The sequence below is a fragment of the Tiliqua scincoides genome, chromosome 9 (genome assembly GCF_035046505.1).
Source record: "Tiliqua scincoides isolate rTilSci1 chromosome 9, rTilSci1.hap2, whole genome shotgun sequence".
NCBI lineage: Eukaryota > Metazoa > Chordata > Lepidosauria > Squamata > Scincidae > Tiliqua > Tiliqua scincoides.
In genome coordinates this window covers 46,271,391-46,299,058 of record NC_089829.1, presented here as the reverse complement: position 1 = coordinate 46,299,058, position 27,668 = coordinate 46,271,391, and the positions used below count along the sequence as shown (strand labels likewise).

Genomic DNA, 27,668 nt, shown 5'->3' with positions numbered 1-27,668 from the left:
AGGGCCGCATAGAGAGGCCTTGAGGGCCACAAGTGGCCCCAGGGCTGGGGTTTGGGCACCCCTGGTTTAGTCATGTTTTGGAATTTATCACTACCCACTGTTTTCCCAAATTGGTCTAAATACTAACTAAGATTAGAGCAAACAGAGCAATAGAAGACATTATTTAGGCGGGGGGGGGGGAACAGTGACACCACATTTCTTGCTTCCAATTTTTACTCTGCAATGAAAACCAAAATATCTACATCATAGCTTCTGGTATAATACAGAACTGATCTACAGGTCAGATCACAGCAAACTTAGTTCTGAAGCACATGACTGCTTAAATAATGTATTTTATACAAACAGGTATGATCTTGAAGTATATTATACAATACTGCTTATCTGAAATTCATGATAAGCACCTGCAAAGGCTACAATAAGAAAATTCTTTTAAAAATGAACTTGCAATGCTGAGTTACAGCAGAGCTTTAGTTAAGAGCACATGGGGAATAAACACTGACCCCAAGTGAGCCCAAATGTTACAGTACTCTCTGTACACTTGTACAGAGTCAACATAGGCTAGCATCTAGTTAGGCTAACAGCTAGTTACTCAAAGTTTCATACAACCTAGGGCTTTCTTCTAACATATTGCAGGCAGCATGGAACCATGTCCCAAGTTGCTTTATTACTTCTGAGGCACAGTTCTGATGCCTTCCAATCTTCCTGGGATATAAATACATTCAACTCCAGAGAAGAATTCAGTACAGTTTTGTACAGTCCTCCCCCCCAAATCCCTCAAAACAGAAAGTGTACCTCTACTTCAAACAATAGCAGCAACTTTCTTTGTTACCCTGCCCTAAAATACTTACACATTAGCTACTGATAAACAATGACATAAGTTATATTAGACTGTATGTCAATGAGTTATATTAGACTGTATGTCAACCACATGCCCTTTATACAGAAATAGTAAATTCATCTGGAGGATGAGGACAAGGCAGCTAGCTATAAGTGTAACTTAATAGTACAAAAGCAGACAGGCATAAAAGAATATTTCTATTTACTACCAGCATCTGCTCCTGTCAAATATAAACATGCCCCAGTGCAAGAGAAGAAGTTTTCATTTTGTACACAATCACGCTCTTCATCCAAGGAGTCAGACAGAGCACTGTAAATAATAAAAAGTTACCCCACACTGCCACTACTGACCTCTAAAAACCCTCTGCTAGTAACTGTATACTGTGACATACAACCCATTGCTTGTAGAGGAAACTCTGCCAAGTTGTGTGTCTGCGTGTTTCTGTATCGTTTCCATAGCAAAGGTCAGTGAATGCGCAAGCTAACTAAAGATGGAAGGCTAAAGAGAGAAGGTCATGACAGGATAAGCTACAACAGCTCCCTCTGAAGTCTCCCACTATACTGGTATGCTATAAGCAGAGTTCTACACAAATACATAAAAGCCACAGAATCACACAAACTGAATTTACAGAAATTATTATCTATGCATTTTTCATCTTTTCAAACTCTTAAAAACGTATCCACAACTAATGTGCGCACACACTGAGCAAGTGCAGGCTTGCAAGTAAGCAGGTGCCAGTTTTCTTACAAGGACAAACTTTGGGACACATTAGCATTGGAGCCTGGTGTCTGGAAATTATGGGAAGGAAGATAGTAAGCACAAATCAACAATATGAGAACTCATCTCTTAATCTCCAGTTTAAGAGTCACACCTTCTCATGCAGATCTGCTCCTGTTCTCCAAATTCTACTAGATTCCAAGGCTGAACTGTCTGATTACAGACCACAACAGGTATAATCCAACTGATGGCTCTATGGTACTGCTAATTCAAATCAAATAAACATTCTTTTCCTACTGCATTTGGTCTATTGATCCTTCTATTTGCAACAAATACACGCAACAAAAATAAAAGCAGGAATCAATGGACAAACACAGGCCTTCAAAAAAGGGTTTCGTTACAAAGGATGTTTAAACAAATTTAGGATATTTTGGGGGTGCTGAATCCAAAAGTGGCATCAGTTTTCCTCAACTGGCTCTAGTTTCAGTAGTAAGCCATGGCTTCCTTACAAGGAAGCTGCTTGAATTGGTGTATAAGGTGGCTATGCTGCACTGCCGAAACTACAGCCAGTTGGGCAAAACCGATGCCATTTTTGGATTCAGCATCCCAAATATACCCAAGAATAACTTTTATGACAACAAAATGTGTGTTGGCCTGTATAAGAGGCAAATATTCTGACATATGCAGAAAGCTGCTCACAAACCAATCTGCTAAGATAGACTTCTGGTGTAAGGGAGCTGATGTGTACTGAATCAGGTCATTAGCCCCTCTAGCTCATCCTCATCACATTTGGGCTTTAGAAATTTTTTTCCACCCTACCTGAAGGCTGAAATTGAACTGGAATCTCTTCATGCTCTGCTAATTATAGCCCCACCTCTGTGTATTGCATAGATGTTATGTACATTATATAAGTTCCTGTAAACTGCAAGGAACATCATCATTCTTACAATATTACCACTTGAACAAGCCTAGTTTATTCCTCTCGAAAGCTCCTCATGAGCAAGTGTCACAGTCTCTAGTTTCAAGTGGGAGAACAGCATGCACTCAAACGTAGATCATGCATAAACAACTCTCCAGTCTGTTATATGGCCACTATAGGTCTCCTGGATCCCCTGGGGGCTGGGGATAAGAATTGGCCCTCAGTTTGGCTGTACTTGTCGTAAGAGACGACTAAACAGCCACCGGGTAGATGGGACTCGTTAGCCTGGGAAGGCAGCTCATCTGAGAGAAGGAAAACCCTGATCCCAAACCTCCATTGCCTTGTGGCTACATCCAGTTATGGAAAAGGCTTCAGGAGTCAACCTCGAGGCAAAATCCAGAGCCAGAGTCCCTGAGGCAGTTCATGGCTGAACACAGTCATGTTCTGGCAACTCCTGCAACGCCGCTGGAACCAACCATATTGGCCTCTGCCTTTCCATTGGACCATTTCAGCGACGTGGAGAGGGGGGATTTGCTGCATGGGTAACAGCCTATCCTCCATACCTACTTTACCCAGGCTTCGCGCACTGGAGAGGACGCTCTGTTCCAGAACCGCCATTCAGAGCGTGACACCATAGTCTTCCAAGACTGAAGGATGCCAACAACAAGGTCTCCTGGTCATAAATTACTCCTGTATTATTTTAGCATACATTCTGCAAATGCTTCAAGAGGAAAGGAACAATGAAAGAGAAATGAGAGACAAGGATGTTGACACAGTACTCTAAGATGTCAACTGTCTGAGCTTTTTTTGGTTGAAAAAGTCTTGTGGTCCAATCCACAAACATAGCACAACATAAGATACATACAACTGAAAGACTCAAGAGACCCCCTCCACACAGCTATTCAGACAGTATAACACAATCCAGTAACAGCAAACCTTTTGGGCTCAGCATGTCAAAAATTCAGAAAATGTCTAACCTGAATCTGTTGGTGTGTCCAAACCACCACCACCACCCAGAACAAAAGAGTAACAATTCTTTCCCTAGTCATTTATTCACAGCAATGAAAGGGAAGGGCAGGCGGGTGGGCAGGCAGGCAAATAAGCTAGTAGGTGGGGGGGTGCGTGCGCAATGAGCACCCATGCCTAGGGAGGGAAACAAGAGGCATCTTCAACCCCATTTTGGCTTTACTCACCCAAACTTCATACATAGCCTCTCTTCCTCCATCACAGCTTTTCTCTCCAAAATGAACAGAAGCAGTGGGCACCAAGAACCACATGCTGCTCCTGTTCACTTTACACAGAAGCTCTTGGGAAGAGAATCTGTGCAAGGTGCTACTGTAAGTAGATGAATAGCGGGTACTCTCCTCCATGACTAAGGAGGGGAACAGAGACATCTCCGCCTCACTTTATATACAGCTTGTCTCCCTCTCTACTCGGAGGGAGGGAGAAGTGCAAAGCCTCTGGTAGATCTGCTGCAGCAGCATTTGCAGGCCAGATCTGCAAGCGTGCACGCAGGAGAGGGTAGGAGGACGTAAAAGTGAAGGAGAGGAGGAAACTAAGGAGATCTTCACTCATGCACCCTGGACTTTAATAGTCTCCAGGGCAGACAAGCGATGTGCTGGAAGCGTCGGCCAAAAGCTCATTGATTATCTTGTGTCATGATCCTACCACGGGGCCTCATCAAGGGAGGGGCCTGACTTGGTGCAATCAGTGAAACCGGTTTAAAGCCCACCCTGGGTGCAGGATCACACATTTCTTGTATTTTTGTTTGTTCAGTTTCTTTGGTAATTCAAAACAGGAAGAATAGTGGTCGGGTGTTGATATGTGTCACTCAAAATGTTGGGACGTGTCATCTTTGACGCCCATGTCATAGGCTTGTCATCTTTGCCTATCACATCATAGGTTTGCCTCTATTCTTCCTGAAAGCCAGAAGGAAATCCTTATCCCATGCAATGTATGGCAGCAAAGAATACAGTTGAACTAGATGTCTAAAGTCATTCTCTTTTCCCCAAGAACACTTACATATAACCACACAGTTAGAAATGAGCACCACTTTGTCTAGGTCTCATATTTCTGCAACTTAACCGACATAATTCAAACAAGCAAACCACAAGCCCAAAGCATAAATACACCTGCAAAATTTTAGATCTGAGACGGGTTCGTTTATTGATGCTCTGTAAGCCACTTCATGAGCTTTTTTGTTGAAAAGCAGTACAGGTTGAGTCCCTTATCTGGACTGTTTGGGATGGAAAGATGTCTGGATTTTGGAATAATTACAAAAATATAATGAAAAATGCTTCCTCTTGCTCTTTTCGCTGTTACCCATTTGGGTGTCTGCTGACCTCAACAATGTCTATATAGGTACACACTTCAGAGCAAAGAACAGAACTTATAGCCTGTACCTGCACTGTACGCGGGAATGAACACAAGGCCATCTAGCGTTGAAACTACAGACAGTTAAAAAAAAGTACTGGACAAAAATGTCTGGATTTCATAATAGTTCAAATTTTGGATGTCTGGATAAGACCTGTGTGAACATTTGTGAAATGAGGATGTTATGACTAATAGTAGTAGTAATAATAATGAACATACAGTGAAGAAAATTAAACTCTAATAATTTAAATTAAAATTGGTCTAACTTTGTTTAGATCTGAATTTTTTTTATAAAGGCAGACAAATTTATAAATATAATGCCATATTAGTGTTCAGTATAATCTGAATCTAACCACTAAGACAGCAGGCGGCCTTGAAAGAAAGTAGTGTCTTAAGGATATAAGAGGCGAGCCAGGAAAGGTCAAGCCAATATTAAACATTAGGCTTCAATGTTAAAACTACAACATTTCCATCATCATCACCTTGTCAATTCCCTAGCAAGCACTCCTGTTATCAGGCCTGAGATTTTATAATTAAGGGCTAGTTTCAGAAAGACGGGCAGGGAATTTCAACTGCTTGCGTGGGGAGGGGAATGAAATACAAAGTGGGAGAAGAGGCACGGATCAGATTGCTTGATGTGGAAGAACTATAGGAAGCCTGTACTTTTTCCCACAAAAGGCAACGACTGTTTCAAGAGAGCAATTTGAAAATCAGGAAAAAGAACGGGATAACTGCCCTTCCCCAGCCCCACAGCCCCACTCTAAATCATCTTCCTGCAGCTGCTTTTACGTTACACTGAACATGACAGACAAACTGACTAACAAACGGAGAAGCGTCCTTCAGAAATCAAGACCAGATCTGCACTAGATCCTATCCTATATGACAGGAGAGGCCAAACTGGGGCTCATGCACCACATGGGGTACTTTGATATACAATGTGCAGCTCTTGGAAAAATGATGGCTAAGCTCCCTTTTGCATCACAATTAATATGAAAATAAGAAATGCTCCAGCTCCACTGGATTAAAGCATAAGTTTAATGTTCATGGTGAATAAATATATTTAAGAATTCCTCTTAAATACTGCAGCTCTCAAACATCTGAAGTTTATCTTTTGTGGGTCTTAGTTTGGCCACTCCTATGACTATAGTAAGTTTAATCACATTTGTACCCTACCCATCCCCCCAAAGAGTTTTGGTTACATGAGATTATCCTGTTTCATCCTCACCACTACCCTATGAGGTAAGAGAGGTGATTTGTTCCAAGTTCAGCCAGTGTGCGCCATAGCCAAATGATCTTTCAGTACTTTATAAAACTTCGCTACTTTCATTTTCCCTTCACACAACCCACCCCATACCTATTCAGTCCTATCCAAAGCAGCTGGTGAGTCTTCTGGCGCTCAACTCAACTACTGTATAAAGCTCATGACACTGTTAGCGCTTCAAACTAGTAACTCAACATGGCACACAACCCTTTTTTATACTCACTGCTAAAATGTTATTGTGTAAAAGGCCCTGGGTATAGTGCTTAGATTTCTATGAATCTCACATCACAAAAATATAACTGGGTCTAACAGACATGATAAGACAAGAAAACTCCTGTAGACTTCTGTATCCATTTATCCCGGTTGTACAAAACTCACATGTCTACCAAGCAGCTTCAAGAGTCAGTTTACAGAGACCGTTTTGGAAGACAGCATGCCTTGCAACAGAGAACTGTTGGAACAGCATGAACAGCCACTGCATTATTGAAACAGAGGCAGCAGCTCAATTTGGGTGCACTGCTCCACTTACAAGTGTGCTCTGAACAAAACAGAATTTCTGTAAGTTTTAGAATAGCAGTGCTGCCCTAAAACAGAGGTTGTACAAGGAGGAGGAGATAGAATGGGGTATTTAGCACTTACTAGAGACTGAGAATGCAAGGACAACCCTGATCCACACAGCACAGTAGCCTAAACTGCAGACCAAAGATCACTAGGCCTCCTTACTCATAACCAGATGGGGTGGACAATGAGAGGACAAATCATCAAATTATTCTTGGTAGAAATGGGAAAATAGTAGTGCACCCCTGCTGCAAGGACTGTTGCCACTCTGCACCACTATTTTCCCTTGAGAATAAGTTGTGCACATTTTAAAAGCTGCCGCTAAAATGGTTCCAGAAAGTTAAACACTGGTACACAAAAGCAAGGCTGAAGGTTGCACACACCCCCAATTGCTTTACAAAGCTAGTCTCTAAAACCTACTAAGTGCTAAGTCTTAATGAACAATTTTGCTATTACAGTAGTTTTACTCAAGCATTTTTTCTACCACCGTGAGAAATGAGAAGAAAAAAAAACAGATGTCCTTCCTGGTTCAGCAATCCGTACAGACCAACATTTTTCTACTGTATGATCTGGTGCTGAAATGAATTTATATTTCCCACCTGATAGGGGCAGGAGAGGATACAGTCTAAAGTCAAATCTTACATTGAAAACATTCTTGCCCAATTGTGATTCTGATGAGAAAAGCAGTTTCTTGCTAGTTTTAAACAAAATTAAGGATTCAGCAACATCCATTAAGTGATGAGGTACATTCAAAATGAAGTTGACCTTAACAGTTACTATCTGCTAAGAAAATGTGTTATTCCTATGCTCAAAAAAACCTGCTACTGCCAAGATTCAAAAGTAATCACTTTAAGACTTAAAACCAACAAACTACACAAAGGAGATATTCAGGTTTTTAATTTTCCCATCTGCTATATGACAGTCATATCAAATCACTCATATCAAATGCCAAACATATCTCAGACTTGGCATCTTAGCAACAGATATGATGCAATATGGAACAGCCTGTGTCCACACTAAAACTGTGCACTATTAAAGGCAAAAGCAATTCTCTGTACATAAGAGAAACTCCTTATTTTTTAAAAGTTTCTAAAAACTACACACACACACTGTTCAGAAGTATTCAAACAAGAAATTTGAAAACAAATATTTTCTATTCCTGTTACAGCACACCCCTTATTTTAAAGTCTGACCAAAAAAATTTTCAGATATGAAATGTGGCATAGAAAAATCAGCATAAACAACTCATATGTATGGTGCTGTCATATGCTACATTTTAAGCTAAGGTGACAACACCATAGCATAACATACTTGTACAATCCATCAAGCGTAAAGTGTAGGTATATGTAATATTCAGTATGTCCCTGTAAAATAGGCAGAAGTAAAGACCCAATTCTTTCCTGGGCACCACTCCAGAGTATCCAAAACAATACCATGTCCTGAAGGTTACACATCTGTGGCCTTCACATTTAGTGAGGTACGAGTGCTTTTTGTAGTCTAATCTTCCTACCCAAGACACAGTATAAATACAATGAAAGCATACAGATGTACAGAAAATGGAGAAAATCATCCCTAGAATATTCTGTCCCTCCTGCATACAGAAACCCCTGCACAAATCAGCCAAGGCACACACATGTCCACTGAACTGGACACCAAGGATTCCATTGCTGGGTTCATAAGAACATACTCAGCGATGCTAATTCCTCAACAATGCACATGGCTAGGACAGTCAATCATTAACTACAAAATATTTTATTTCTTATTACGATACACATGCAAAAGGCTGGCCAACAAGCAGAAAATATTCTGCAGAAACTAGGCATCAAGTCTACTCTTACACTAGACAGTCTCAACAAAGAAGTATCTCTTCCCCTGCTTTTCATCTCATTCTTTGAAATGAACCCAACAATTTGTTATATGTAGCAGAAGTAACTACAGGTGGGGCCTCTACATCCACTGATCTGGCTCAATGCAGATCCCTCTGGACCCGCATGGAGAAAGACTTGGCCCCACCTCAGCCCTCCAGAAGTTGAAGGGCTTTCTAAAGCCTGTCAAGGTGGTGCGCTTCTGCCCACTGCGGGCTTCAGAATGGTCTTTTCTGTGGGAAAAAAACCACTACTTCCAGTTTCCCAAGGGCATTCTGAGGCCCAAGGAAGCCCTCCAGTTCCTTGAACATTTATAGACTCTAAAGGGTGGAAAGCAGAAATATTTAAAAAAGCTGAAGCCATCTGATTTGAATAAGACACAAGCATTTAAACTGTTCTTCCCTCATATAAAAAAAATGTGAAGAAGGTTAACAAATATAGCCTCCAGTTACAGGTGGGACCTTGGTATCTGCAGGGGTTCTGTTCCAGAACACCATGCAGATATTAGGATCCATATTTAAAGGGCTTTAAAGAGGAAAATGAGCCAAAATCATGTTTCTTACTTTTGTGCAGTCAAACTGTAGCATTTCCCAGGCGCTAGAGCTACTTTTACAGCTGAAAGACCCACTTCTGTGTTGCACAGAGGTTTTTTTGCTCCTCCCAGGTTTGGCCCAGAATGCACAGTGATGCCTTCTGGGATGAAGCCGGGAGAAAGGAACCTCCATACAACACAGAAGTGGATCTTTAAACACTAAATATAGCTCTGGTCTATAAGCGTGGAAACCATGTGGTTTGGCTGTGTGAAGGTGGGAAACGCAATTCTGGAGCTCCCCCCCCTTTTTAAAGCCCTTTAAAGTGTGGACCTTGGTATCTGCTGGCGTCCATGACAAGTCAAATCCTTGGATACTGAGAGTCCACTGCATTTGAAAGCTGAGTGCACAACAGTCTCATTTTCTTTTCTAGCTTGACACAGTAGCTTTCAGATTAGAATATGAAAATTATATACAGCCTTATCAATGCTGTTCATCTATAGTTCAATCCTCATCATTGGCACATTGTTGATTATGGCAGCATTGGAGATTAAGGTGAACTGGCCCAATGCCATTCTTCTAGCTAATTTCAATTATGATCTTCCACAAAGTTCAAGAGGAAAGGCATTTCACAGAAAAAGACCTATGAAAATGTATTTCTTACCTTCACTACAGGGTGCCCACCAGTAGATGCTTTCACCGCTCCTCTACTGCCTTCAGTTTCATAGTGTGCTCTATGATGAGTTTTTGGTTGCACTTCTATTTTCAGTTCACACTGTCCATATTGAGCAGACAAAGGCCAGTCTAGGGGAGGCAACGAAGATGTGCTAAAAACAAGAAGTTCACAGATTTCGGTTACACATTTAATATGAGATGAACCAGAGCACTATCTGACCAAAAAGATTCTATAGTCACCATTCACATAATAAAAAGTATATGTAGAATTTGCAAGTGGAAACAGATTGCTACAAGAAGAATGACCTATACGGCATTTTCATTATCACGAACATGGATCTGCAAACCCCACCTGCAAAATATGTTGTATAATCAACCCTTAGTGGACCCCCTATACAGATATAGAAATTCTTGCTAACTAAGCAGAGGAGCATCTTAAATGTGGTGGCTCTTATATTTACCAAAAGAAAAGGAACTCCCACTATTAACCCCAGCATAGCATATTTTCTAGTTGCCATTCGCTCATTTGTCCTTTTTTCTCCCCTTTAAGATTATGAATGCTCTGGGACAGAGAATGAGTTTTCATTTATTTTAGAATTTAAGCCCTGTGAACTCTTTTTTGAAAAGCACTGTGTTTTTTAAACACTTTTGAAAGATATGCTTATATACTGCTTTTTCAACTTTAGTTGAAAAGCGGTATATAAACAGATTTTTCCAAAAATCCAAGAAGGTTGGTCCTGCATACTACAGGGAGTATATTTTCCCATACAAACCCAATACAATCCACGGGAGCGTCCTATACCTCAGACAGTTCTATCCCAGAAGTAGTACTATACAATCAAATCAGGTCACATCACGACATGAAAACCAGAGTTAAATTTTCCAGCTTCATATGCACTGTAGTGTGATGGTTAAAGTCGCATTTCTCCAAGTGTGCTCCTAGGAGAGCCCTGGTGCTCACTGAGGCCCTATCGGGGCTCCATAAGCACACCATAAGTGGCCACCATCTGTCCCCTGCCTGGAATGTCATCCAAACCTCCCACCCACCCACCCGCTTGCACTCCTTTCACATTCCCCTTCTGTTCCAGTGCCTTGTCAGCATTCAGCACTGGGCTCTGCACTGCATCATTCTGTGCCTGTGTTGGCACTTTGAGGATCCCCAAGACTCTGTACTATGTGCCTTCGGGGCTCGTCAAGACCCCCTTTAGGAATGCAAAGGGCTCCGGAGACCAAAAAACTTTGAAAACCACTGGTTTAGAGAAACCAGGATGCTGATTTCAGAACTGAGGAAACTGGATCCCCATCCCACTTCCTCAGGAAGGCTTATTCATTGAGTTGGAAACCACTGTTTACCATTATGTCTGAACTAGTCTCATGCGAGAACATTTTAAAAACTTTTTGCCAAAAAGCAGATGCTGTGGTAGTTTAAGAGCATTTTATCTGGCATCAAATGCCACTGGGGAAAAATTTTTAAACCATTTTCTGTTAAACATTCACACAGGGCAATGCTCATACCTCTCTGCCATCCAAGTCCATTCTCTAATATTTCCTTCTTCAATGTTTCTGCTTTGTAGAAAGTTAGCTTTAACTGTCCTAACATCTAATAAAATTTGATAACTTGAATATTGTAACCTTTAGTTCTCATTCATGATTTCCTTCTCAAACTGCCTCCATGAGTCTGCTTCACATTCAGTTTCTCAGCTTAAAATACTAGTTTACAGAATACAAATGCCATTCCTTTTTTTTTTCCAACTCTTGGTAGTTATGTATCTGATCTTCTTTAGCAACATTCTATAGCCTTCAACAGGAACTTTTTCCCTACAATATCAGTGTAGGAAAAGACCACAGATCTTAGTAGATTAGATATAAGGTTAAAGGAACTATTGCATTATCCAAGCTAGAGTCCTTCCTCTCAAATTATCTGGCCCAAAGTTGATCTCAATCACTCTATTTCCTTTGCTGTTCTCACAACCATCAAAATGGTTTCTGCCTAATCCACTCTAATGCTTAATGTAATTTTGTGGCATAACTGCAATACAGCGGGCATGGAAAAGCTAGGCCACATTTCTCATTTCCTTTTATTAACGTTACAGCCTGAAGTTGCTGTTTCCTTCCCATTTTACAAAACATTTGCAACATCTCTGGCCAAATACTTATCTGCTGTTCTGAAAGACTAAAGGGAAGATTTTGAAAAAAAGAATAACCAATCAACTATGAATTAGGCATATCTTGATCAACAAACTTTTCCTAACCAATAATTATTTCCAAAAGTTAAGGCCTCAGAATGTGATTTATCAACAATCATTCATCATTGAGAACTGGTGTAATTTGGGAAGTAATGCAACAGCTATGGACTCAAGTATGACTGGGAGTCATATGATTTCTGTATTGTACGTTTTTGTTTTGTCCAATAAAGATGTATTTTTGTATGATTTATGGGACAACTAAAAAGTTGCCCCATTTGCTAAACTAACAGACTTAATTTGACACAAAGTTTAAACAGGCCTTGCTGAACTTAGTATTGTATCATCTCCATTTTTATATTCACTTCCTACTATCTTCATCCCCTTCATTTGCTCGCCATGAACTGCATTCACCAAACTCTCATCACAAAGAAGGCTTAGAAAATGAACAGCCTTGTTGCATCCCTTTTCTATAAGAATATCCATAGATGGGAATCTACTTAAGAGCAACTTGCCTTTGGCATTGTTATAACAGGTAACAACCCATTCTACCTCCCATAGTGAATGTATTCATTCAAGACGGCATTCATTCTAACCAAGATAACTCATTCTGTCCAAACCAAAGGCTCTCTTGTGATTGAGGAATAGTTATAAATCACTTTTACAAAAAATTCCAGTTTTAAACAGATTCACAATCTTAATAAAATAGAGCACACAAGGTAGTCAACAAATGAGGGACACTGAATACTGAGAGGGAAAGAGCAAATATTGTATGTACATTTACTTAAGCTTACAGTCCAATTCTATGCATGCCAACCAATGGCGACGTATCTCCTGTGCTGGTGCTGACTGCCACAGTCAGCACAAATTGCAAAAGGTGCTCTGACAGTGGCTATGGTGCACACCCAGTGGGAAGGCCTGTGCCTTCCTGCCCACTCCAATGCTTCTCCCACCAACAAAGTCAGTGGAACAGGGCAGCAAGAGGGTGAAGTGGGAAGAAGGTGGATTGGGTCCAGGAAATGGGTGGGATCAGCACCACCAATATTCTATTCCCCCTTCCCAACTTGATTCCATGGTGCATGCCCACAAAGATCTGCACCAGCTATTTAGCTAGCGCAGGTCTCTACACTGCAGAGGCGTGCCCGGATATCTCCTGGACTGCCCCTTCCACCATAGGATGCAACAGTTGCCATTTTGGTGCTGCTGCATTGGCAGTGGGGTTAATGGGTAGGTTTGGGCTATTACAGAAGCCTGTGGGTACTTGGTAGACTGAAGGGGGATTCGGTATCTTGCCTCTTCCTTGCTGCCAGATGGAAATGCTTTCAAAAGACACAGTTCTGTGAAAGGACACATTTGTATAGTTATAATTATATTAATGGAACATTTATATTGTTAGCAACAGCTTTACTGGGTTTCTTACAACAAGAAGTTATAAATATAACTTTATCTAATGGGGCAAAATTTAGATTGCTGTCAAAATAAGACAGAAGCCTAGCAGGATCAGGCAAACATGGTAGAGAGTGTTATATACAGTGGGCCCACAGCATCCATGGATGAGCCGTTACAGGAGCCCTGGCAGATTCAGAGTTCAAGGATAATGAAATCCAAGGTGGGGTGGGGGATGTGCCAGCAAACCGGAAGTTCCTTCGTCACATCCAGGAGGCCTGCTGAGGCATGGGGAATGTTCTGTAATTAAGAACATGCATTTGTGTTCAGTGGAACAAATATTTCATAAATCTAATATTAAAAGCCTGCTTCGTTTAGGCAAAAAAGATTTTTTTTCTGTTTTGTTTTTTTTAAATGGAAGATAGCTGTATCATTTATACACTTCAGGAGATGCGCAACCAATTTGAAAAGATATAGGCCTTGGTGATTAATTTTGTAGACCTGAAGTTAGATGGCCATTAAACATGCTTGAAACTTAGGCAAAACATTGTTTGGAAAGATAACTTTATCCACAATAAAATGTTGGCGAACATACATAAAAACATAAGAGCCCCGCTGAATCAGACCAAAGGCCCATCTAGTCCAGCTTCCTATATCTCACTGTGGACCACCAAATGACCCAAGGGAGCACACAAGACAACAGACACAACCTGCTTCCCAGTGCCCTACCCTGCATCTGGCAATCAGAGGCAGCTTGCCTCTAAAACCAAGAGCTTGCACATACATATAAGATTAGGTTGTAGTTAAGTTCCCATTATTTTCCCTTCCTCCCTTTTGCTTACCATCTCTCGATGAAAACACCTATAAGATTTGAAAGCCTGAGATTTGATACCCTGTTACTTTTGTGTTGATCCTAATGAAGGCAGTACCCCACTTCAAGATGGTAAAATGTGACATGATGTGAACACTGCCTCTAGTACATCGGTATTTGCAACTAACACACTCTGATTCTGTCTTGAAAAAAAAAATACGATATCCAACCCAAACTCTGAAAGTTAACTTTGAAAGCTAGCAATGTAGTAAGCAGAGGAAATTACATATACTGTATTCTTGGTGATCTAGATAAAACATCTCGCAAAACTTGCAAATTCTCATTCTATTTTCTCAAGCAAGAAGCAATCTCCAGTGAAGTTTGGAATTGTTAAAAGAAATACATCTATGTGCATCTTTGTATCTGTAAGAAAATTTTGAGAAAATGGAACTCCAGTGGTATCTGTGTCACTATGGAAGATCTGAAGGATGTACAAAACTGGACCATGCAATTGCTGGTACTGTTACAGCAGGGGTGCCCAAACCCCGGCCCGGGGGCCATGTGCAGCCCTCAGGGGCTCCCAATCCAGCCCTCGGGAGCCCCCTGTCTCCAATGAGCCTCTGGCCCTCCAGAGACTTGCTGGAGCCCGTGCTGGCCCGACGCAACTGCTCTCCGCACGAGGATGACTGTTCGACCTCTCACCTTAGCCATGGGACGAGAGCTACCTTCATTACTTGCTGTTTCACATCTGTGATGTAGCAGTGGCAGCGAAGGAAAGACTTGCCTTGCTTTGTGCAAGGCCTTTTATAGGCCTGGAGCTATTGCAAGACCTTCATTCATTCATATAAGTTCCATCTCTAATAAATTCATTTATGTAAATTTATTCAAATTTGAAATGTAAATTAATTCTTTTTTTCCCCTGGCCCCCTACACAGTGTCAGAGAGATGATGTGGCCCTCCTGCCAAAATGTTTGGACACCCCTGTGTTACAGCAACAAATTTTTTTAAAAAAAAACCTTCAGTGATCATGTTGCAGATACACAAGGAACTGACGAACAGTAACAAACACCCCTGAGATCTTCCAGTTGCAGTTATAACATAGTCTTGGTTCAAGAAGTATTATACAAAATATACACACAAAATATTCATGAGTCACTTCTATGTTTAATGACAGCAATACAATTAGTATTTACAAAACATCCAGAAGTATAGGCTGCATAGGCTGAAAACTGTACGGGACTTGCTAAATTATCTGCTTATTTAAGAACAAATAAACTTCAGAGAGTATGTGTTGGAAACTGGCAATTATTCTGAGGGCTTCTAAGGACTGATTTACACAGTGAGCATGTATTTTTATATGATTTGCCAATTCATTTATAATCTGTATTGAAATCTACAGATATACCGCTATTTTCAATTTGTATTCCTCTTGCATCTGACTTTAAAGAGAGAGAGCACTGCAAAAAGCTTCCCAGAGAGTGAGATGATCAGACACAATACACACGCGTCAACCCGGATTAACAATGAGCAGTCAGGTTTCCTTCTCCAAGGAGCACTATGCTATTGGCTTTGGCTAAATAGCACTGCTGCACTCCTTAAATCCGAGCAAGAACTGCTTTTCTGTCAAACTGCTTGGCATGACAGCAGACCAGCTGCTTTCTGTCAAACAGCAGCAGCTGTTCAAAACCTAGGAGCCAAAAAAAAAAGTGGGATTTAAGTACTGCCTTAAGCTGCAATCCTATACACACCTACCTGGGAGTAAGCCCCATTGGGCACAGTAGGACTTCTGAGTAACTATGTCTAGGATTGCACTGCAAATCTATTCCATTCCTTTGAGATTTTTCTCCCTTAAGCAGCTTTTAAAAGAAGAAAAAACTGCTCTGAATTATAGGAGGTTAAACATGGAATTCTCATTCAAGGTAAATCTGAATGCTTCAGCAACCTACAAATCTGCCCATCTTTTGCCTAGAAGGAAGAGATATATAAACAGTGTTTCTTCCAAACTCACCTATACACATTCTAGTTTCATAGGAAATATCCCTAGAAAACTGTCCATGTTTTCAAGATCAGATGCCAATGTGGCATCCCAGTTTATTTTAAAACATTGGATACAAATGTTTGCCACTGCTACACAACTGGAAATCAGAGAAAAGCAGAACACACACATGCACCTGTATTAAAATGTGTATGTTCTTAAATGTATCTGTACTGTACTTTAAAATGATTCTTTAAATTAATAGTTCCCAACCTTTAGGAGTTCAGGGACCACTAAGGCAAAAATTGGAGACAGCGGGGACCACATGCAACCCCCGCACCCTCACACACAAAAAATACAATTAAATTTGTAATACACAAGAAGATTATTTAATAATAATAAATAATAATAATAATAATAATAACTAGGTATTTATATACCGCCTTCTGGATTACTCCTCTGACTTTATTCAAGGCAGTTTACATAGGTAGGCGTTTCTAAATCCCTCAAGGGGATTTTTACAATCATAGAGGTTCTCTCTTTCAAGAACCAACAACATTTCAGAATGGATCTTCCTGGTTTGGTCTCACTGCTGGCCTCCAGTTCTCCCACGCAGGCTGACAAGCAGCTCCAACTCTCACATGGAGGGCAGCCAAGACACTCTTGCTCACACCAAGAGCAGGTGGAATCACTCAGCTCGGCTTTGTCAGCTGCTTCAATGTCTCGCCATTCTCAGCCATTCAGGGAGCTACCGGTGTTCTCGAACTGGCGACCTTCTGATGTTATCTTCAGGCTAATGGAGGTTCTACCCTCTAGACCAGACCTCCTGCCAATGTGATGATTGTGCTTACATTTGCTTCACTAGCTGTGAAAGACTTGGGTTTACATGGAATACATGGAACACAAAATAATTTCCCCCCCAACTCAGAGGTTTTCACACCCACCCAAATCAATCCAGTCTCCACACCCACCAGACCACATTATGCACAGCCCTTGCCTCTTTTAAGTGTGGAAAACACCTGAAAAAGGGAGAGGGTAAGGCACAAGGGGATTATAGACAAGTCATGCAAGGTACTTAAATGAGCCAACAGAAAGCACACACATCCCTCCACAGTTCCTTTTGTTACACAGCCCTGGTCCTGCTCCCCCCACTTGTGAGTCCAGAGTTCTTAGGAAAGTGTTCAACACAATTTAGGCAGGTTGGTCCTGAAAGAGAAGCACCAGCTCAGAGCAACATCTCAGAATGGCCGCTGCATGTCTCAGAAAGAAAAGTCCTTTTGGTGTGCACTGCAAGGTCTTTAGGGGGGGGAAGCCTATCTTCACTTCCTGTTCTAATTGCTGTCATGCTCTAGCTGTGGGCTACTTTGGTTGGAGCTAAGAGCGTGAGCAAGCCTATAGGTAGGCTGCAGCAACAAAACAACAGCTGCCTACTCTGCCATTAGTCTGTGGAACTCCTTGCCCCAAGAAGTGATGATGGTATCTAGACGAGATGCCTTTAAAAGGGGATTGGAGAAATTTCTGGAGAAGTCCATTACAGCCACAGTGTGACTAACAGCCCCATTCTAGGCATGTCTACTCAGAAGTAAGTCCCATTATAGTCAATGGGGTTTACTCCAAGGTAAGCATGCATAGGATTGCAATCTGAGGAGATAGGGAAACTGGCCAAGTGTGGGTGGGGTAGGGGAGGGCTCCCAATGGACAAAGCTGCTGCTGCTCTCTTAGGAGGAAAAGTCAGGGGTTCCACCTGCTGTACTTGGCTACGGTGGTGCCTGTTCTGCAACTTCTGGAATTGCTTCTCCCCAGGTGGGCAGCTTGCAGTAAGACAGCAGAGAGGCTGCCAAAAAGGGGCTCCAAAAAGGGGTGCAAAAACCTGGTTGCCTGGATCGCTTGCTCCACCCCAGGCATTAGAAGAGCACATCCAGGGGGCCCAATCCTGGCAACTGGGGAGGGGGTCCCAGGGCTGGGTGTTGAGCATATTGTTTCTCCCCTCTCCTGCTGCCACACTGCCTCCAACTCCCTTCCTCTGTGTTCCCTGGCCAGCTGGAGTCTGCACTCCCAGGGAAATCACATCCAGAGAAACCTACTCCCAGGGAAACACCCCCCGCCAGCCATGCCTTTGGGAGCCTGCTCTTTCTCCTCCTCCTCCTCATTACTCCCATTCCTCCCCTTCTCAGGCCCCTCTTCTCCTCCTCCTCCTCCTCCTCTCCCCCTCAGGCCCCCCTCCTCCTTCCTCTCAGGCCCCCCTCCTCTGCCCCCCCACCCGCCCACCCACACACCTGCAAAAGGGATTTCCCAGGCTGGCTGGAGTCCTGATCTGACTCCTGAGAAACCAGGCTGCCAGAGCTCACCTGAAAGTACAGGGTCAAGGAATGGAGGCAGTAGGCTGGAGGCAATGGGCGGCAGGGCACCTCTCCTCTGCATGCAGCTGAGCCATGAGGCTGCACAAATGCGCGCGCACCTTACAAGGCGCCTGCGCTTCACTTTTTTGCTTGTCTGGGCACTCACAGACAAGGAGGGAAGGGAGGTGGAGGAGGGAGGCAGGAGACGAAGAGGCTATGCTCTGATAGGCTCTGAGCGACTGCTGGCGCTGCAGAGGTTTTTTTTTCTTCCTGGAGGGGCATTTTTTTTCTTTCTTCACCAGAGACGTCACGGACCACCGTGGGGGGCGCTGCAGATTGGGAACCCTAGCTTTAAATAAACACTGAACGGACTTTATTCTAAATCTGCAAGGACTTCAAAAGTAGTTGCTTAACTTATGGATGTACCCAGAGGTCAAGGTATTTAAGACTAATTTATGCACATAAATTATTGAACAGCACATAATCAGAATAATCTAGGTATGAAATGCTTGTTCTAGTTTGCTTTCTTATAGGCAGTCACTGGTCTCTTTGAATAACAACCTGATGAGAATTAAAACATCTTTGAATCGCTAACTCAAAATTAGGGTTAAGCTTATAAAAAACCTTTTGATTTCAAACATCTGGCCAGTGACCAAATGTTAAGTAGTAATACCCAACTCCCAATACTCTACACCCTGGTGATAAAGAAAACCTCAAAAGCATTACTTGAAACACTCCCTTTTTCTATCATGAAGATCAAGGAGAACTAAGCATGACATGACAATTCTTAGTACTTGAAGTAGGAGGAGGGAAGCTAGAACCAGAAGCCAGACCTGTCAGCCAAGGTAGACTGGAAGAAGTAACACTAACTAGTAGATCAAATATTACACCAACTCTTCCTAGATTCTACCAGTTTACAAATCACCATTTTAGCAAGATATAAGGTGACTTTACTCTACTTTAAGGAAGAGCCTTGGACCCATTATAAAAGGGACTTCACAAATAGCTAATTTAGAGCTTCTACGTACTCAAGACAGCACGATTATATGCATCTACACAGCAGTTTTCACACTTTCTATCTTGACACTACTCCACTGCAGGGAATTCTGAGACCCATACCAAATATCCTTTGGAGGCTGCACACAGAGTGTAAAGATAAGCATGCAGTTTTAGGGCAAATTGACTAACAATACTCATTGGGGAACTCCAAGATTTCACAGTCCTGTTGGCAACCTTCAGTCTCGAAAGACTATGGTATCGCGCTCTGGATGGTGGTTCTGGAACAGCGTCTAGTGTGGCTGAAAAGGCCGATTCGGGAGTGACAATCCCTTCCACACCGGGAGCAAGTGCAGTCTGTCCCTGGTCTGTCTCCCTGGCTATGGGCCTTCCTTCTTTGCCTCTTTGCCTCAGACTGTTGGCCAAGTGTCTCTTCAAACTGGGAAAGGCCATGCTGCACAGCCTGCCTCCAAGCGGGCCGCTCAGAGGCCAGGGTTTCCCACTTGTTGAGGTCTACTCCTAAGGCCTTCAGATCCCTCTTGCAGATGTCCTTGTATCGCAGCTGTGGTCTACCTGTAGGGCGCTTTCCTTGCACGAGTTCTCCATAGAGGAGATCCTTTGGGATCCGGCCATCATCCATTCTCACAACATGACCGAGCCAACGCAGGTGTCTGTTTCAGCAGTGCATACATGCTAGGGATTCCAGCATGTTCCAGGACTGTGTTGTTTGGAACTTTGTCCTGCCAGGTGATGCCGAGAATGCGTCGGAGGCAGCGCATGTGGAAAGCGCTCAGTTTCCTCTCCTGCTGTGAGCGAAGAGTCCATGACTCGCTGCAGTACAGAAGTGTACTCAGGACGCAATCTCTGTAGACCTGGATCTTGGTATGTTCCGTCAGCTTCTTGTTGGACCAGACTCTCTTTGTGAGTCTGGAAAACGTGGTAGCTGCTTTACCGATGCGCTTGTTTAGCTCAGTATCGAGAGAAAGAGTGTCGGAGATCGTTGAGCCAAGGTACACAAAGTCATGGACAACCTCCAGTTCCTGCGCAGAGATTGTAATGCAGGGAGGTGAGTCCACATCCTGAACCATGACCTGTGTTTTCTTCAGGCTGATCGTCAGTCCAAAATCTTGGCAGGCCTTGCTAAAACGATCCATGAGCTGCTGGAGATCTTTGGCAGAGTGGGTAGTGACAGCTGCATCGTCGGCAAAGAGGAAGTCACGCAGACATTTCAGCTGGACTTTGGACTTTGCTCTCAGTCTGGAGAGGTTGAAGAGCTTTCCGTCTGATCTGGTCCGGAGATAGATGCCTTCTGTTGCAGTTCCAAAGGCCTGCTTCAGCAGGACAGCGAAGAAAATCCCAAACAAGGTTGGCGCAAGAACACAGCCCTCCTTCACTCCGCTTCGGATGTCAAAAGGGTCTGATGTGGAGCCATCAAAGACAACAGTGCCCTTGATGTCCTTGTGGAAAGATCTGATGATGCTGAGGAGCCTGGGTGGATATCCAATCTTGGGGAGAATCTTGAAGAGGCCGTCTCTGCTGACCAGGTCAAAAGCCTTCATGAGATCTATGAAGGCTATAAAGAGTGGCTGTTGTTCCCTGCATTTCTCCTGCAGTTGTCTAAGGGAGAATACCATATCAGTGGTGGACCTGTTGGCTCGGAATCCACACTGTGATTCTGGATAGACGCTCTCTGCAAGTACCTGGAGCCTCTTTAGTACAACTCGGGCAAACAGCTTTCCTACAACGCTAAGGAGAGAGGTGCCACAGTAGTTCTTGCAGTCACCCCTGTCACCTTTGTTCTTGTACAGCGTGATGATGTTTGCATCCCTCATGTCTTGAGGTACTCCACCTTCTCTCCAGCAAAGACAGAGGATTTCATGCAGCTCAGTGACGATGATCTCTTTGCAGCATTTTAGGACTTCAGCAGGGATGCTGTCTTTTCCAGGTGCCTTGCCAAAGGCAAGGGAGTCCAGGGCCACGTGAAGTTCTTCTAGGGTTGGTTCACTGTCAAGCTCCAACAGCACAGGCAGGCACTCAATGTTGTTCAGTGCTTCTTCGGTGACTACATTTTCTCTGGAATATAGCTCAGAGTAGTGCTGCACCCAGCGTTCCATCTGCTGCGCCCGATCCTGGATGACCTCGCCTGTGGCAGACTTCAGAGGGGCAATTTTCTTCTGTGTTGGACCTAGGGCCTGCTTGATACCGTCATACATCCCCTTGACGTTGCCCGTGTCAGCTGCTATCTGTATCTCGGAACAGAGCTGGAGCCAGTAGTCGTTAGCACATCTCCTGGCAGTCTGTTGGACTTTGCTGCGAGCAGCTCGGAGGACCTGCAGGTTGCGCTCACTGGGAGAGGCCTTGTATGCTGCTTGAGCTCTCCTCTTTTCCTCAATGACTGGTGTCAACTCCTCAGAGTGGGCTTCAAACCAGTCTGCCGTCTTGTTGGTCTTCTTGCCGAATATGGACAAGGCGGTGTTGTAAACGGTATTCTTGAAATGTTCCCTTCTGTCGGATGCATTTGCGTCGGCTGGGCCTGGAAGAGATTCCTCAAGCACTTGTGCAAATTCCTCCACTTTTCTCTGATCCCGGGTCTTGCTGGTATCAATGTGAGGTCTTCCTTCCTTTTTCGTGTGATACAGTCGCTTTGTTTGCAGTTTCACTCTGCTGCACACCAGGGAGTGGTCAGTGTCACAGGCAGCACCATGATAACTGCGTGTGATCTTGATGCTGGGAAGGCTGGAGCATCTGGTGAGAATCAGGTAAAGCTGGTGACAGTGCTTTGATCTTGGATGTCTCCAAGAGACTCTATGTTGGGGCTTTGTGTTGAAGAACGTGTTGCTGACACAGACACCGTGATGACAGCAAAACTCTAGCAGGCGTTGGCCATTTTCGTTCATCCTCCCAGTGCCTAACTGACCTAAGCAAGTAGGCCATGAACTGTTATCAGCACCAACTCTAGCATTGAAATCGCCGAGGATGAACAATGGCTCTTTTACAGGGATCTTCCTGATAGTGGTGGCCAGGTCATCATAGAATTTGTCTTTGGCTTCTGCTGGCGACGACAGAGTCGGTGCATAAGCACTGATGAGAGTAACAGGTCCTGCTGATGACTGGAGCTGCAGGGACAAAATTCTTTCACTTCCCACAGTAGGTGGGATGATGGATTTCAGCAGGGTATTTCTGACCGCAAAGCCAACGCCATGTTCCCTGGTTTCGTTTGGTGGTTTTCCCTGCCAGAAAAATGAGAAATTTCTCTCCTTGACAGATCCGGAATCCGGCAGCCTCGTCTCTTGAAGGGCGACGATGTCCATCTGCAGTCTGCTCAGCTCCATGTCGATGACAGCTGTTTTGCGTGCGTCGTCTATTTCTTGCAGGTCATCAGAGAAGCCAGGTGTCATTGTCCTAACGTTCCAGGTGCCCAGCTTTAGGGCAGGAGTTTTCTGTTTTCTGTTGCATGGTGCAGAGTTGTCGATCCGCTTGTCGGTTTTCACCCTAAACCCCATGCACCCCATGAGGTTAACGGACCGTGGCGAGGCAACACCTTACTGGCTGGGGACTGCCCAGCTTAAGGCGGGCGGTAGCTGCCCAATAAGATGCAATGATCTCTCCCACCGTCAGAAGCAGCCCCTGGCGTCATGCTCTACGCCAATTGAGCAAAGACTTATAACCGGTAAACTGCTGCTTCCCGTGTTGTGTCGACGCCGTATGGCGAAGTTGGAGTGTCCTCTCCAGTGCGCGAAGCCTGGGTAAAGAAGGTATGGAGGATAGGCTGTTACCCATGCAGCAAATCCCCCCTCTCCACGTCGCTGGAATGGTCCAATGGAAAGGCAGAAGCCAATACGCTTGGTTCCAGTGGCGTCGCAGGAGTTGCCAGAACGTGACTGTGTTCAGCCATGAACTGCCTCAGGGACTCCGGCTCCGGATTTTGCCTCGAGGTTGACTCCTGAAGCCTTTTCCACAAGTGGATGTAGCCACAAGGCAGTGGAGGTTTGAGGTCAGAGTTTCCTTCTCTCTCCCATCTACCCGGTATTGCAGAGGGAGAGCAATACTTCCGTTTTCCTCCTCCCTGCTCAGCCTCTGCAATCCCTCCCTCTCCCCCTCCCCCTCTGCACACTTCCGTTTGCCTCCTTCCTTCCATTTCCAAATCACCATTTTAGCAAGATATAAGGTGACTTTACTCTACTTTAAGGAAGAGCCTTGGACCCATTATAAAAGGGACTTCACAAATAGCTAATTTAGAGCTTCTACGTACTCAAGACAGCACGATTATATGCATCTACACAGCAGTTTTCACACTTTCTATCTTGACACTACTCTACTGCAGGGAATTCTGAGACCCATACCAAATACCCTTTGGAGGCTGCACACAGAGTGTAAAGATAAGCATGCAGTTTTAGGGCAAATTGACTAACAATACTCATTGGGGGAACTCCAAGATTTCACAGTACACACTTCAAAAGCCACTCATCCACAGACATTTTCATAAGAAGTGCATGCATATCCTCCAAGGAAGATTACCCTATTCGATTACAGAAGCAAAAGTTTTAGAAGTTGATGCTCTGGCCAAAAGAGGTGTCTGAAGTACATCATTTCAATACCACCAAATGAAGTTTCCTGGCAGCCTTTTAGGAACAGTGTATCTTTTTTTCAGGAGGATTCTAGGCAAGGTGGGAAGTTGCTGAAGACATTTTCCAGGAAGATGTTCAAAACAGAATTTTTAAAATATACAGACTTCTTTCTCTGAAAGCAAAACTGCAGTGTTTAATTTAAGCACTCTGGACTAGCACTATCAGGACCTAAAGCAGTGGTCCCCTAACTTACCTCCATCATGCCATTCTGTACCTTTTCTTTGCCATTAAGATGCAAAGGAAAGGGAAGGCATTTGGGGAGAGAGGAAAAGTATATCAGAGCACCAAGTTCTAACTCCCTCCTAAGCATTCCCAAACGGAAGGATCAAGGGAGGGAGAAACAAGGAGAACACACATACAATCCTCCATCTGGCACCAAAATACAGCTGAAGGCTCAACAAAATCTGGGTTTCACTGTCTTGTGGCCTCAGCAGAGCTGTTGGCTCCCAGCACTTGCAGTGAAATTGAAGCCTTCCCCACCAATTGTGGGGGAAGAAAGGGAATGCAAAGCCTCTGGCCTCAGTCTTTCCCATTAAATGTGGGGGGTGGGCAGGCAAAGGACAGGGTCAGCTTCAGTCACTTTGCACAGTAAGCAAAGCCTTCCCCAATGATCATGCGGGAGAAGGGATGCACAGCATGCAGCAGTAACCACTTCTTGTGGTGATAAAGCCGATCCTGCTACCTAGGAAGGGGAGGGTGCCTGAATCAAGGAGCCTGTGACCCAGCATGAAGCTCTGTCAATAGCTCAGGTCTCTTTGGCCTCTCTCAGGACTGATTCTGAGGCAGATGACAGTCCCAGGACCCATTTGCTTTGGCATTGGAAAGGCAGAATATACTTCTTTTCCAAATAAAGATCCAAGATGAGGGAAGGGAAGAGACTAGCTATGGTAGGCTGCAAAGGAACAACGTTTAATTAAGAACTATCAACGAGAGCATGAGTCAAGCAACAGATCCTCTAATCTACAACCTGGCAATATCCCTCAGAGGAGCAAAAGGGTACCGCTCCTTGGGAACCTTCTGGATTACATGACCCTGCCTACAGCCAAGAGGAAAAGTTTTTTACAAGCCACTGAGCCACTCTGGAACCACTGGAGAAATGTACATTAAACTTTAGCAAGACAGCCATGGAAAGCTTCATGCTTTCAATCTTTACCAAACAGAAAAGCCAGTTGCTACTGAGGGAAATATGTTTGGGGGTTTCTACGAAGGCTGCCCTGTAGTGGTTAAACTGTGTTTCCACCCACACTGCAGCATGACAGCTGTGATATTCAGCAAAGGCAGACCTTGTGAAGAAACTGGGTGAGAACCAACAGCAACACTAAGCTCTGCCCACAGTCCCCAGACAACTAAAGGCTTCATTTAGTATTTGTTAAAAGTTAGACAGAAATAAGCAACACGCTAAATATCATCATTAGCTTAGGCTGCAATTCTAACCATACTTTCCTGAGAGTTACCACACTTTCCTGAGAGTAAGCCCCATTGAACAAAATAGGACTTACTTCCAAGTAGAAGTGGTTACAATTGGGCCCTTAGTATGTTAAGTCAGATATCTCTAAATAAATGTAGGTTAGAAAAGGGTCAATTTTTAAGAAGCTTTCATATACTATTTTAGGATGGGATGACTGACCCAACAAATCCTAGTGTGAGCTAGCAAACACATTTAATCTGACTTAAGTACAAATTGCCACTTATCCCATCACATTTTTAGACCTTATGTGGAACAAGAGTAATTTCATAGGTTTAGAAAATTTGCTTCAGTTATGTACAACTGATGGACATCAACCATTTCATATTTGAAAAAGGTATCCAATTTGAACACATGCATATATTAATCTGGATCAAATCCAAATTTGGGGCTGTGACTACAATAAAAATGGTTTTTTCATTAACTGAACTTGCTTGATATAAAGCTTTCCACAATTTCCCAACTATTGCAGGTGCTAGACTCCTCACCACACATTTCAAGACCTCAATGAATAGGAACACCTGGACCACCATTTAAAAGGATATATTAACATTTAAAATACAAGATTAATTCAGCAAACTTTACAAAGGCAAGAACAACACACGAAGTGACTGAAATTAAATAGACAGAGATCTGCAATAATAAATTAAGCTACAGCTGCAGGGTTCATACTCCATGTTCAGGTCTATTTTAGGGACTTTGGGGTACCTTCCAGGTCCAAAAAGGGACCAAAAGGTAAAAACTATGAGAACAACAAAAACATCACTGAAAAGAATTAAAAACCCTTTTAATTCTGTAACCCTTGACAGTTACAAAACTTTTTTAAAACTCTTTTCAATGCATATTATCTCTTTAAGTTCAATTTTCAGCTTGTTTTTTAACTTTAACTCAACTTTGAGTTCATCGACTTTACCCATATTTGGCACTAAAGTGGGCTGTGGTTTGCCCTCTCCTAAAAAAGTCATCTCTGGATCCCACTGTGTTAGATCATCAGCCAATGTCAAACCTTTCATTTTTGGACAAAGTGGTTGAGCAGGTGGTGGCATCTCAGCTCCAGAGGGTTCTTGATGAAGTGGATTATTTGGATCCCATTCAGTCTGGCTTCAAGTTGGGCTTCAGGACAGACAGCCTTGGCGGATGACCTACACTGAGGGTTGAATAGAGGGAGTGCATCCTTGGTGGTCCTTTTGGACCTTTCAGTAGCTTTCAACAATATAGCTCATGGTGTCCTTCTGGGAAAACTGGAGATTGGGGGCATTGTTTAGCAGTAGTTCCACTCCTTGGCTGACAGATTAGATGGTGGTACTGGGGGACTCTGGCACCTTGACCCTTGGGGTGAAGTTAAGAATGACTCCACTGGATCAGGCCATAGGCCCACCTAGTTCAGCTTCCTGTATCACATAGTGGCCTACCAAACACCCCAAGGGTGTGGGGTGCCACAGGATTCTATACTGTCCCATGTTATTTAATATCTACATGAAACTACTGGGAGAGTTTTGGGATTTGGTGCCTGGTGTAAAAAAAAGTTAAGTGGAAGCTCCCAATTTCAAGTCAAAAACTCAGGAATACTTTGTTGTGTCTGGGAAATACCTCCAGGAGAAATGCAATATTGGGCCTGAATTGCTGCAAGTTGCCTCAAAAATTATAGTGAAAATCATAAATATTTACATAAATTGTTCAAAAGTCCAATTTTAGGAACCCATTTTAGGGACTTTAGGGACCGAGTATGAGCTCTGCAGCTGCTATTACTATGGCCGAAAGACTTATTTTCAGACTTAATGTATTTGATACGAGTTATGACTACACGTTTGCATGAATATAATATTTACACTGCAAGACAGTGTTCAGCTATATAGTACTCTATTACCAAAGTTAGACCTGAAAGCATCTTATCTTGCTGTACATTACATTCAGGTCGATTCCAATGGCTGTTTGGATACCATGTGCATGAGTTACATTGCATATAGGCTCACAGTTCCCAAAATGAGCACCATAGCACGCCAGAGAATCACAGCAAACTGAAAGGGCATGCCATGGAATAGTTTAAAGCAGCGTTTCTCAACATTTGTCCCTCACTGTACCATTTTATATTGTCCACCTATTGGAGGTAACACTGGAAGTAACTGGTGATGATGTCATCACCAGTTAC

General features: G+C 43.3%; 1 protein-coding gene across 1 annotated transcript in view; it reads right to left on the bottom strand.

Moving 5' to 3' along the window:
- Window positions 1–27,668, bottom strand: part of NFATC3 (nuclear factor of activated T cells 3) — a 72,445-nt gene that overhangs the window by 30,812 nt on the left and 13,965 nt on the right. The window contains exon 3 of the mRNA XM_066637481.1: window positions 9,726–9,888. Coding sequence (XP_066493578.1) covers window positions 9,726–9,888 — 163 coding nt within the window. The remainder of the gene's footprint in view (window positions 1–9,725; window positions 9,889–27,668) is intronic.